Genomic DNA, 12,883 nt, shown 5'->3' on the forward strand with positions numbered 1-12,883 from the left:
CATCACTTCTCTCCCCCAACATTTAATGGTGTCTATCAGTTAGTTAATGCAATTGAGACTTGACTGTTTTACATTCAACCTATCAATTGTAAGCACTTACTGTGGGCAAAAGCACCATACTAAATACTTGGGAGAATACATGGCTTATTTAAAAGCTTTCCACATTTGGATTTAATACCAGGGACCAAGATCTGAAAATGCGGACAATTTACTCGCTGAAAAAACAAGGTTTGGTATTGAAACGATTAGTCGCTTATTTTTAAGTGTTTCACCCTCAAAATTAGAGGGACCTTGTTTCTGATCCCAGCTCTGCCACTTGTCTGTTGTATGACCCTGGGCCAGTCACTTAACTTTCATTCAATCATTCATTCATATTTAGAGCTTACTCTGTGCAGATCACTGCACTAAGTGCTTGGCAAAGTACAATACAACAATATACAGTGACCCTGCCCACAATGAGCTCACAGTTTAGAGTGGGGGAGACAGACATCAATACAAACAAAATTACATGTATATTATATATATATATATATATATATATATATATATATATATATATATATATATATACATATATATGTGTGCGTGCTGTGGGGCTGGGATTGGAGGGGGGAAAGAAAAAGGAACAAGTCAGGGTGACGCAGAAGGGAGTGGGAGATGAAAAATGGGGCTTAGTCTGGGAAGGCCTCATGGGGAAGATGCACCTTCTATAAGGCTTTGAACAGGCAGAGAGTAATTGTCTGTTGGATTTGATGAGGGAGGGTGTTCCTGTCCAGAGGTAGGATGTGGTCCAGGGTTTGGTGGTAAGACAGGTGAGACTGAGGCACAGTGAGAAGGTGTTAGCACTAGATGAGAAAAGTATGCAGGTTGGGTTGTACAAGGAGAGAAAATTCTTGGTGCCTCAGTTAATTCATCTGTAAAACGGGGATTAGGACTGTGAACTCTATGAGGGACATGGACTATGTCCAACCTGATTAGCTTGTATCTACCCCAGTGTTTAGAACACATAGTAAACAACAAATACCATAAAAGGAAAAAAAAATAGATTTTTGCCTGCTGCAAATACAAATGAACTAAAAATATTACAATCAATAAATCAGTCAGTCAGTCAGCAGTATTTATTGAGTGCCTAATTTGTGTCAAGCTCCTCTGTACTAAGCACTTGGGAGAGTACTACAAAATTAGTGGACACGTTCCTAGCAGTAAGGGGTTTACAATGTAGCGGGGGAAACAGACACTAAAATAAGTTTCAGATAGAAGAATGTAACAGAGTATAAAGTTTTGTGTCCATCAGCACTATGGAATGTGGAAGAACGAGTGCTTAAGTGAGAAACAGCATGGCCTAGTTGAATGAGCAGAGGAGTCAGAAGTACTGGGTTCGAAATCCTGCTCTGCCACTAGTCTACTGCGTGACCTTGGGGAAGTCACTTCACTTCTCTGTGCCTCAGAGAAGTATTGGATGGGGATTCCAAACCTAGTCTCTCTCCTACTCAGACTGTGAGCCCCGTGTGGGATCTGATTACCTTGTATCTACCCCAGTGCTCAATACAGCACTTGATATATAATAAGCGCTTTAACAAATACCACGGTTATTAGGAAGTACAGGAGGTACAGTGGAGGTATTGGATAGGAAGAAGAGAAATCATAAAATTTCCCAAGCATCCTGAACTAAGTTTACAAATCTCTCATGCACTGTAAAGAGCTTTGTAAGTTTTCTGGTAGCTCACTGGAGAAAAACAATTCAGTGAATTAAATGTACACACCAGAAGTACCCTCCATTTCAGAAACTCTCGGCATCTTGCCGCTTTATAAAAAAACAGAATGACAAGGAAAGAAAGTTATTTGCAAAGCGTCTCTGAATTTTTTTTAATAAGCAATTTAAACCTCCTGCCTTGCGGTGGGAAATTGCTATGACACTCTTTTCAGGAGTCGACATCATTTGAGGCAAAGGAATAATAATCCCTGGATCACGATTATGGTTATTCCTGGTTAGCCTGGACTGACAATTATGAGGATCAAGCCAATCTCTACATTTTTTGGTCGATTTTAGGTTCACCAAATTGTTTAGTTGGTCAGGTGGCTGCCCAAATTGTAAAGCATCATGAAATAGAAGGCTAATGTTACAATGGGTATCGTTCTCACAGTTTCGATCCTATAGAAATTCCGACATTAAGTGATCCAACACAGAATGTAATTCCTTTTTTTGAGCACTTCCAGCCTTCATTTTCCTTTATTAAAGAAACTATGCCAAGGTGCAGTAACTAAAATAATATCACTCTTTCCTGAACCTTCTAGCAAAAAGTAAATGGAGAAAGAAACTACTGCAATAAAGACTTCCATTTAAAATAGAGGTTAGTACACTAAAAAGGAATGAGAGCAATTCTGAATAGGAAGGTATCTTACCTAGAAAAGTTGAGGAAATGAACATGTCGAGTGAATAAATAGGGCTGCTCTGCAGTACTTATGTTTTTAATCAGTTCCATCTAAAAAAAAATAACAAAATTATCACTTGGGAATCAAAGTTTCTATGTTTAACTAAGCCAAATATTATTTACCCAACTCAATCCATTTTTATGCATTCCATAGTACTTCTGGAATCAAGCCTGCAATGCTGAATTTTGTGCAAGATTTATGAATCTTGCCTATATTGCCCGAGTGTTTACGCTGTTGCTGAACAAGATTTACGACCCTGCACTATATTTGGCTGATCACTGCCGTCCAACAATGCGGCAGATTAAGTTGTGTCAACAGCCCCGTGAAAATCTCTCCTTATTGAAATGCAAGACAAAATGCCGTCTCAATTTTCTACCATAAAGCCTACTTTGGAAAAGATGCGAAATGTGACAGCGCCTTACTCCTCATACGTTACTGAGATTTTCAGTGAAACTGGACAGCTAGCCTTATTTTAAAACCCGCAGTTTCGGCAGCTCTCCTTTACAGTGCCCTTCGTTGCATGATGGAATCAGTCGTAGCTGATTCCATCATTTAGTCCACCAAAATTGATTGATTGATTGATTGATTGATAGCTCAGAGGGGTTCTGTCTCGGAAGGGTGGGGTGGCTGGGTGAGCCATGTGGTTGTTCCCTCAAAATCCTCAGTCCCTCTTCTCTGGATCTGGGACGTTGCAGAAACCTGGAAGGCTGCGTGATTTTGCATCTTCCATAGTGCTCCCCTAACCTTGTCCTGAGTGGGCAAGGGGGTAGTATTATTTTTTAGTAACCTCCTAACTGCTTCATTCATTCATGCAATTGTATTTATTGAGTGCTTACTGTGTGCAGAGCATCGTCATCATCATCAATCGTATTTATTGAGCGCTAACTGTGTGCAGAGCACTGTACTAAGCGCTTAAAAAGTACAATTGAGCAACAAGTAGAGACAATCCCTACCCAACAAAGGGCTCACAGTCTGGAAACAGGCTCACAGTGTAGAAAGGAAGCAGCATGGCCTAGTAGAAAGACCACTGGTCTGGGAGTCAGGGGTCATGGGTTCAAATCCCGACTCTGCCAATTGTCAGCTGTGTGACAATCGGGCAAGTCACTTAACTTCTCTGTGCCTCAGTTCCCTCATCTGTAAAATGAGGATTAAGACTGTGAGCCCCCCGTGGGACAACCTGATCTCCTTGTAACCTCCCCAGTGCTTAGAACAGTGCTTTGTACATAGTAAGCACTTAATAAATGCCATCATTATTATTATTATTATTACCTGGGTTCTAATACCAGCTCCACCACTTGACAGCTGTTTGACCTTGGGCAAGTCAATTCCACTCCTATGGGCCTCACTTACCTCATCTGTAAAATAGGGATTAAGCCCTACTCCCTCTTAGACTGTGAGTCTCAGGTGGGACAGGGACTGTCCAACTGAATTGTTTTATGTTTACCACAGCACTTAGTTCAGTGCTTCATATAAAGTAAGTGTTTCACATGTACCATTTAGAAAGCAACAACAAACAAAAACAAAACCCCCATATAACATTGATTTCTGGGGCTCTTTGTGGTGCCATGGAGCAGAATAAAGGGAGAGGACAGAAGAGCAAGGAAGATTCTGTAACTCCTCAAAACTCAATGGACAGTTGAGATCAATGTTTCACAATATACTGGATCACCACTGGCCTTACATTTGTAAAAATCATAGGGAAAACATTTGTATATGGTCACCAGACTTCATCCTATCCAGGGCTTTAAATTACAATTGAAATTGATCTCTGTCTGTGGCCAATTTAATCACTTAAACTTTATTCTTCTGAAAATAGAAAATAATACGAACACGTGGAAGCCTCTTTCTTTCACAACCTTCTGGATTGTGTCAGAGTCAGAAAGTGAGTGAACTCAACAAAAATTCCAGGAATTCTTATAGTTTCTGACTTCCTGATGTCTGCTTTCTTCAGATTTTCTGTATGACCTCATCTAAAAAGGTCAGGAGAAACATATGCTGCTGGATCTGAAGTACATCATAATTCCACTGGGCTCTTTTATTGGCAAATAAAATGCTACTAATTGGGAGGTGGAAATTGGGCTGTCAGTTTGCAGATGAACAATTTCGTTCCTTGATATTTTTATAACCTGTATCCAGTTGGGCACACTGAACATGAGACTGTCCAATTTGTTTACACAAAGAACATATGAGCAAGTAAATGAGAGATTTGAAGCAGCATAGCCTAGTAGATAGAGCAAGGGCCTGGATGTCCGAAGGACCTGGGATCAAAAAGCAACTCCATCATATATCTGCTGTATGGCCTTGGGCAAGTCATTTAACTTCTCTGTGCCTCAGTTATCTCATACATAAAATGGAGATTAATACTGTAAGGGATATGTGGACCATGGACCATATCCAACTTCATTCATTCAATCATATTTATTGAGCGCTTACTGTATGCACAGCACTGTACTAAGCACTTGGGAAGTACAAGTCGGCAACATATAGAGATGGTCCCTAACCAACAATGGGCTCATTTGCTTGTGGCTACTCCAGTGCCTACTGCAGTGTCTGGCACATAGTAAGTGCTTAACAAACACAATAAAAAATTGAAAATTAAAAATTTGCAAGCCATAAACCTAAACTATCTGGATAAAGAAATCTCTACCATTTTGTATAATGTAACTGAAATAGTACAGAAAAGATTTATGACATTTTTAGCACTATATATTATCTTCTCCAAACAAATGTCACTATATTGTGTTTTTTTGTAGTAGTGGTTGGAATTTGAGACAATTGTCTTAATATTCATAAAACAGTCTGAGTTTAAAAGAAACTAATCAAAAGGGTAATCAGTGGATCTCAATTCCTGGATTTCTAAAATAAAGATATAGGAGAAATATTTCCATTAATATTAATAGTAATAATAATAACAATGACAACAATAATAATAATGATAAGCAGCTACGTGCATATTGTTTGCCAAGGACTGTACTAAGTACTGGGGTAGACACAGGATAATCTGGTCAGACACAGTCCCTGTCCTATGGGGAGCTCAATATCCAAGGGGGAGGGAGAACAGGCATTTTGTCCTCATTTTACAGATGAGGAAACCGAGGCACAAAGGTTAATTAACTTACCTAAGGCTAAGGTCACCCAGCAGGCAAGTGGGATTAGAAGCCAGGTCCTCTGACTCCTTGGGCAAGACACTTACCTTCTCTATCTTGAGTTTCTCGATTTGAAAAATGGGGATTCAATACTTGTTCTCCCCCCTGCTTAAACTGTGTGCATCATGTGAGACAGGGATGGCGTCCAACCTAATTAACATGAATCTACTTTAGGGCTTAGAACAGTACTTGGCACACAGTAAGAGTTTAACAAATACAATAATAATAATGTCACCAATAATTAACAAATATTATTATTGTTATATGCCAGACACTATACTGAACACTGGGGTAGGTACAAGCTAATCAGGTTGGACACAATCCATGTACCATGTGGGGCTCCGTCTTAATCCCCATTTTACAGATGAGGTAACTGAGGCACATAGAAGTGAAGTGATTTGCCCAAAGTCACCCAGCAGACAAGTGGTGGAGCTGGGATTAGAATCCAAGTCCTTCTGACTCCCAACCTCCTACTCTGTCCACTAAGCCACATTTCTTCTATTTTTGTTATTTAAACTGAACCATGGTAATAATAATAATAATAATAATAATGGCATTTGTTAAGCGCTTACTATGTGCAAAGCACAGTTCTAAGCATTGGGGGAAAATAAGGTGATCAGGTTGTCCCTTGTGGGGCTCACAGTCTTCATCCCCATTTTACAGATGAGGTAACTGAGGCACAGAGAAGTTAGGTGGCTTGCCCAAGTTCACACAGCAGACAAGTGGCAATTTGCATGAATTATTATAGTTGGGAAAACAATTGAGTACGTGATATAGTCAATCAATGCTAAATACAATCTAGCCTCTAATAATGACCAAATGGAAGCAATCTATTTGCTTTATAAGTTATGATAATATACAGTGTATTGACACAATCATGGAAAACTTTAGAACAATTTTGTTATAAAGGTATTATATTGTAGTAATATTCTCTGTTGCCTGAACTCTGATCAGTTGCTAAAAATCAAGTTCAGTTGGCACAGTTCTATTAGAAACAGTGTGGTCTAGTGGAAGGAATACCCTTCTCCTTCCTTGATAGACTGTGAGTGCCATATGGGACCTGATTATCTCATATCAACTCCAGGGCTTAGTACAGTGCTTGGCACATAGTGATGAACAAATACCATAATTATTATTGTAATTACTATTATTGTTGCAGAATGGAAAAACAAGCTGCTGCAAACTGCACAGAAATATGCAGTGCCTGGCACATAGTAAGTCCTTTACAAATAGGGGAAATTGGGAAATGCACATAGAAGTGGTGTGTCGGGGGCGGGGGGGGTGTCTGTGTGTGTGTGTGTGTGTGTGTGTGTGTGTGTGTGTGTGTAATATCAAGTTATTAAGGGGTACACACCCAATGTATTGTTGACATAGAAGGGAGGATGAATCGGAGGAATGAGGACTTATTCAGAGAACGCCTCTTGGAGAAGATAAAATTCTAATACATTCGATTAGCGATGTCCTGAAAGCAGGAGGAAATATGAAGCTGCTGAATAGGAGACAGGTCAGAACTGAAGAGGTAGATTGGAGAATCATCTGTGTATAGATGGCAGTTGAAGCCATGAGAGCAAATTAGTTCTCCAAAGGAGTGGGTGTAGATGGAGAATAGAATGGCAGAACTCAGTCTTGAGGGACTTCCACAGTTAAGGGGATGGGAAGCAGAAGAGGAGCCTATAAAAGAGATTGAGAATGAGCAGTCAGAGACGTAGGAGGAGAACTAGCAGGAGATAGTGTCAGTGAAGCCAAGATTAAATAATGTTTCAAGGAGAAGGAGGTGGTCCAAAGTGTCAAAGGCAGGTAAGAGGTTGAGTAGAATTAGGATGAATTAGAAACCATTGGATCTGGCAAGAAGGAGTTCATCAGTGACCTTAGAGGGCAATTTCCGTAGAGTGAGTGGGGCAGAAATTGGATTGAAGATGATAAAGAAGAGAGTTGGAGGAGAGGAAGTGGAGGCAGTGGATATAGACAACCTGCTCAAGGGCTTTGGAGAAGAATGGCAGGATGGATATGGGGCAATAACTGGAGGGAGCCATGGGATCAAGAGAGTAGTTTTCAGGATACAGGAGACAGAGCACATTTGAAAGCATTGGGGAAGGATCCATTGGAAAATGAATAATTGAAGATCACAGTCAAGGAGGGAAGAAAGGCGATGCTCATTTGCTTCACTAAAGTAAGAAGGAAGCTAGGTGTTGCCAGGTGGACGCTGCTGACAAAGGCACAACCAGGTAGAAAACTTAACCTTTAGCTATAGGAAAGTTGAGGTTCAGTGGTAACATGAATGAATCCATCGCAATCCATCAAGCAGCAGAGTGAGCTAATGGAAACAACATAGTCCTGGGAGTCAGAGGACTTGGGTTCTAATCCTGACTCCAGTTTCATTCATTCAATCGAATTTAATGAGTGCTTACTGTGTGCAAAGCACTGTACTAAGCACTAGGGAGGTACAGTGTAATAACAGACACATTCCTGCCCACAGTGAGCTCACAGTCTAGAAGGGGAGACAGACATAAATAAATGGATAGATTTATAAATAGATAAATAAATTACAGGTATATACACATGTGCTATGGGGATGGGAGGGAGGGTGAATGAAGGAGCAAGTAAGAGCAGCACAGAAGGGAGAGATGAGGAGGGCTTAGTCAGAGAAGGCTTCTTGGAGGAGATGTGCCTTCAATAAGGTTTTGAAGTGGGAGAGAGCATTCATTCTTTCAATTGTATTCATTGAGCACCTACTGTGTGCAAAGCATTATACTAAGTGCTTGGGAGAGTACAATATAACAGCAGATACATTCCTGCCCACAACAAGCTCACAATCTAGAGGGGGAGACATGTTAATATAAATTAATTGATTAAATAAACATTTCTGTAAATCAATTACAGATATATACATATGCACTGTGAAGATGGCAGGGAGGATGAATGACGGAGGAAGTAAGAGTGGTGCAGATGGGAGTGGGAGAAGAGGAGATGGGGGCTTAGTCAGGGAAGGCTTCTTGGAGGAGATGCACCTTCAATAAGGTTTTGAAGTGGGTAGCAGCAATTATCTTTCTGATATGAGTAGGGAGGAATTGTTTGCTGTGTGACCTTGGACAAGTCACATAACTTCTCTGAACCTTTGTTTCCTCACCTGTAACATGAGGATTCAATACCTGTTCTCCCTCACCCTTAGACTGTGAGCCCTATGCATGACAGAGACTATGTCCAACCTAATACAAATATCATCACTACATACAAGGTTAAGTGCTTACTATGTGCCAAGCGCTGTTCTAAGCGCTGGGGTGGATACAAGGTAATCAGGTTGTCCCTCGTGGGGCATTTTACAGATGAGGTAACTGAAGCACAGAGAAGTTAAGTGACTTGCCCAAAGTCACACAGCAGACAAGTAGCGGAGCCGGGATTAGAACCCACAACCTCTGACTCCCAAGCCTGTGCTCTTTCCACTGTGCCACATTGCTTCCCATGCTGCTTCGCTGCTTGTAGTCAGAGGTCATGGGTTCAAATCCTGGCTCCACCAATTAGCTGTGTGACTTTGGGCAAGTCACTTCACTTCTCTGTGCCTCAGGTACCTCATCTGTAAAATGGGGATTAAGACTGTGAGCCCCCTGTGGGACAACCTGATCACCTTGTAACCTCCCCAGCACTTAGAATAGTGCTTTGCATATAGTAGGTGCTTAATAAATGCCATCATTACTATTATTATTGTATCTACCCCAGTGCTTACAACAGTACTTGGCACATAGTAAGTGCACAACAGATACCATCATTATTATTAGTAGTAGTAAGGCTGTGAAGGTGGGAAGAGTGGTGAGATGTTGGATATGAATGGGAGGTTGGGGTGAGCTCCAGGGCAGACGGAGGACATGGGCAAGGGGTTGGTGGGGAGAAAAACAAGATTAAGAACAGTGAGTAGGTTGTTCTTAGAGGAGGGCAGTGTGTGGGTTGGTTATAGTAGATTAGTGAGGTAAGTTAAGAGAGGTAGGTTGGATTGAATACCTTAAAGCCAACGGTAAGGGGTTCCTATTTGATGTGGAGGGTTTTGAGGGCTGGGGAGATGTAGACTGAGCAGTTTTAGAAAAATGATCTGGGCAGCAGAGTGAAGTATGGACAATAGAGGAGAGTGACAGAAGGCAGGGAGGGTAGGGAGGAGAACAATGACTGACCCAGTCAGGGTGGGAAATAAGTGTTTGCATCAGCTTGCTAGCAGTTAGGATGAAGAGGAAGGGAAAGATTCTAGAGATATTGTGAAGGTTGAATAATAATGATGGCATTTGTTAAGCGCTTACTATGTGCAAAGCACTGTTCTAAGCGCTGGGGAGGTTACAAGGTGATCAGGTTGTCCCACGGGGGACTCACAGTTTTAATCCCCATTTTACAGATGAGGTAACTGAGGCACAGAGAAGTTAAGTGACTTGCCCAAAGTCACACAGCTGACAGTTGGCGGAGCCAGGATTTGAACCATGACCTCTGACTCCAAAGCCCATGCTCTTTCCACTGAGCCACGCTGCTTCATTCAACTGAGAGGATTTAGTGACAGACTGAATATCTGGAATGAATATAAAGGATGAGTTCAGGATAACATCATGGTTACATGCTTGTGAAACAAAGAGGATGGTTGTGTTTATATAGTGATGGGAAAGTCTTGGGAAGGACAGGTGAGAAAATGGGTTTTGTTTTGGACATGTTAAGTTTGTGTCAGTGGGATATACAAGTAGAGATTCATTCACTCATTCAATCTTATTTATTGAGCGTTTACTATCAATCAATCAATCAATCGTATTTATTGAGCGCTTACTGTGTGCAGAGCACTGTACTAAGTGCTTGGGAAGTACAAGTTGGCAACATATAGAGACAGTCCCTACCCAACAGTGGGCTCACAGTCTAGAAGGGGGAGACAGAGAACAAAACCAAACGAACTGCAACTGGTAATTTCAAGTGCCTAATAATTATAAATTTAAAAATTCTTCCAATTTTGCCTGCTGTTTAAACCTCAGGTATGACGGGTAGAAATGAATGTTTTCTTCTAGAGGATAAGCTGTGAAAATTACTTAGTCCTTATCCTTCTTTTTTGCAGTAGAGTGTATCATTTTAGAAATCAGAAAATGCATTTCTACACACCCAACTTCCCCTGCTGAGATAGGTCAGAGGTTATTACATGATCCCAGTAAACACAGTCTCACTAAAAGTCTCCCATGGTCAACACAGACTTTGCCCACAAACTATGTACATTGCACTGTACTAAACACTTGGAAAGTACAATACAGCAATAAAGAGAGACAATCCCTGCCCACAATGGGCTTACAGTCTAGAGTCAGGGGATATAGACATCAAAACAATGCCCTGAAAGGCAGGAAGAAATGTGACACTGCTGGACTGAGAGATTTGGGAATCATCTGTGTAGAGATGGTGGGGACTGAGTTCTTCGAGGGTGTGGGTATAGACAGTGAATGGAAGGGGACCCAGAACTAAGCCTTGAGGGATTTCCACAGTTAAGAGGTGGGTGGCAGAGGAGGATCCCCTGAAAGAGACTGAGAAGGAGTGATCGGAGAAATAAGAGAACCAGAAGAGGATCGTGTCACTGAAGCCAATGTTAGATAGTGTTCTAACAGGTGTTATCAACTTTCTTTATGCATCTACATAACAAAATGTGTAACAAATAAAACTCTTAACATTGCAGCTAAAATACTAGGATTATATTTGATCTAATGAAAGGCTGTAGGCTGTGGGGCAGGGAGCGTGTGTTTCACTTCTGTTGGATTCTCCAAAGCAACTAGTACGTGCTCTGAAATCAATCAATCAATCAATAATCAATGGTATTTATTGAGTACTTACTGGGTGCAGAGCATTATAATAAGCACCTGGGAGAGTAGTATGTATCAGAGTTGGTAGACACATTCTCTTCCCACAACGAGTTTGCGCTTAAGAGGGGAAGATGGATATCAATAAATGATGGATATGTACATAATCCTGTGGGGCTGAGGGTAGGGTGAATATCAAGTGATTAAAGGATACGGATCCAAGAGCTCAGGCAATGCACTTAAGAAGCAGCATGGCCTAGTGGATAGAGCATAAGACTGGGAGTCTGAAGGACTTTGGTTCTAATTCTGGCTCTGCCGCTTGTCTGCTGTGTGACCTTGGGCAAATCACTTAACTTCTCTGTGCTTTGACGACCTCATCTGTGAACTGGTGATTAAGACTGTGATCCCCATGTGGGACATGGACTATGTCCAACATGATTATCTTGTAGCTACTCCAGTGCTTAGAACAGCACCTGGCACATACTAAGTGCTTAACAAATACCTTTTAAAAAAACAAACCACTGAAGGGAAAGGGGGTATGACAAATAAGGATTTAGTCAGGGAAGGCCTCTTGGAGGAGTTGTGATTTCAGGAGAACTCTGAAGGTGGGGAGAGTGAAGGTCTGGGGTATATGAAGGAGGAGGGAGTTTCAGGCCAGAGGGAGGACGTGAACAACTTGTCAGCAGCAATATAGGCAAAATTGAGGTATGGTGAGTAGGTTGGAGTTAGAGGACACGGTTCTCAGTAGGTGCTCGATAAATACCATTGAAAAGATAGAAAATTTGAGTAAGTAGAAGGAATGTTCAGAGCTGTCAGTCGAAAAAAGTAAAGCTCTGCCAAGGAGAACTGGGTATTCAGTGGAAAAATACAAGAATAGGTATGTGATTTTTTTTGTGGAGAGAAACATAAATATGTAATGGCATGTGCCTAAAGGAAAAAATTTAGAAGGTAGCATCTGTAATCCTGCTGGAATTGAGGAAAGGGAAAGAGAACAAGATCAAACAGGTTTTATAATGAGAAGAGAAAAACTCCATTAAGGTGAATTCTCAGTTGGTCCCAACTTTAGACTAAATCTCCTGCTCCATTAGCTCTGCTTGTCAGGGAGCTAGATGAACTGCTCTTTCCGGACCTGAGCGCTGATGTGCATTAGCCAACCTACTGCACCCGGCACTCAGTTCTTGTCCAACACACAGACAAGTGGGGGCCCTCTATTTTGGCCAACTATGTTAAGTGAGGAGATGGTTTTTCAATTTATCAATTCCAAAGGGGAAAAGAGTTTCATCTGGAATTCCAGGTTAACCTTGACCCATAGACAGGTGGAAGGTTGAGAGTAGGTTTAAACCATCATTCTCACTGGCCTAGTGAACAGAGCTTAATTATGTGAGTCAGGAGACCTGGGTTCTAATCCCGGCTCTGCCACTTATTTGCCATGAGATATTTACTTCTCTATCTCAATTTCCTCTTCTTCATCTGTATAATAGTGATTTAATTTTTGTACTTCCTCGCCTT

General features: G+C 41.3%; 1 protein-coding gene across 1 annotated transcript in view; it reads right to left on the bottom strand.

The window, feature by feature from the left end:
- Window positions 1-12,883, bottom strand: part of UST (uronyl 2-sulfotransferase) — a 337,771-nt gene that overhangs the window by 145,947 nt on the left and 178,941 nt on the right. The window contains exon 4 of the mRNA XM_038741362.1: window positions 2,404-2,483. Coding sequence (XP_038597290.1) covers window positions 2,404-2,483 — 80 coding nt within the window. The remainder of the gene's footprint in view (window positions 1-2,403; window positions 2,484-12,883) is intronic.

This window comes from Tachyglossus aculeatus, chromosome 2, assembly GCF_015852505.1.
Source record: "Tachyglossus aculeatus isolate mTacAcu1 chromosome 2, mTacAcu1.pri, whole genome shotgun sequence".
In the NCBI taxonomy this organism is placed as follows: domain Eukaryota; kingdom Metazoa; phylum Chordata; class Mammalia; order Monotremata; family Tachyglossidae; genus Tachyglossus; species Tachyglossus aculeatus.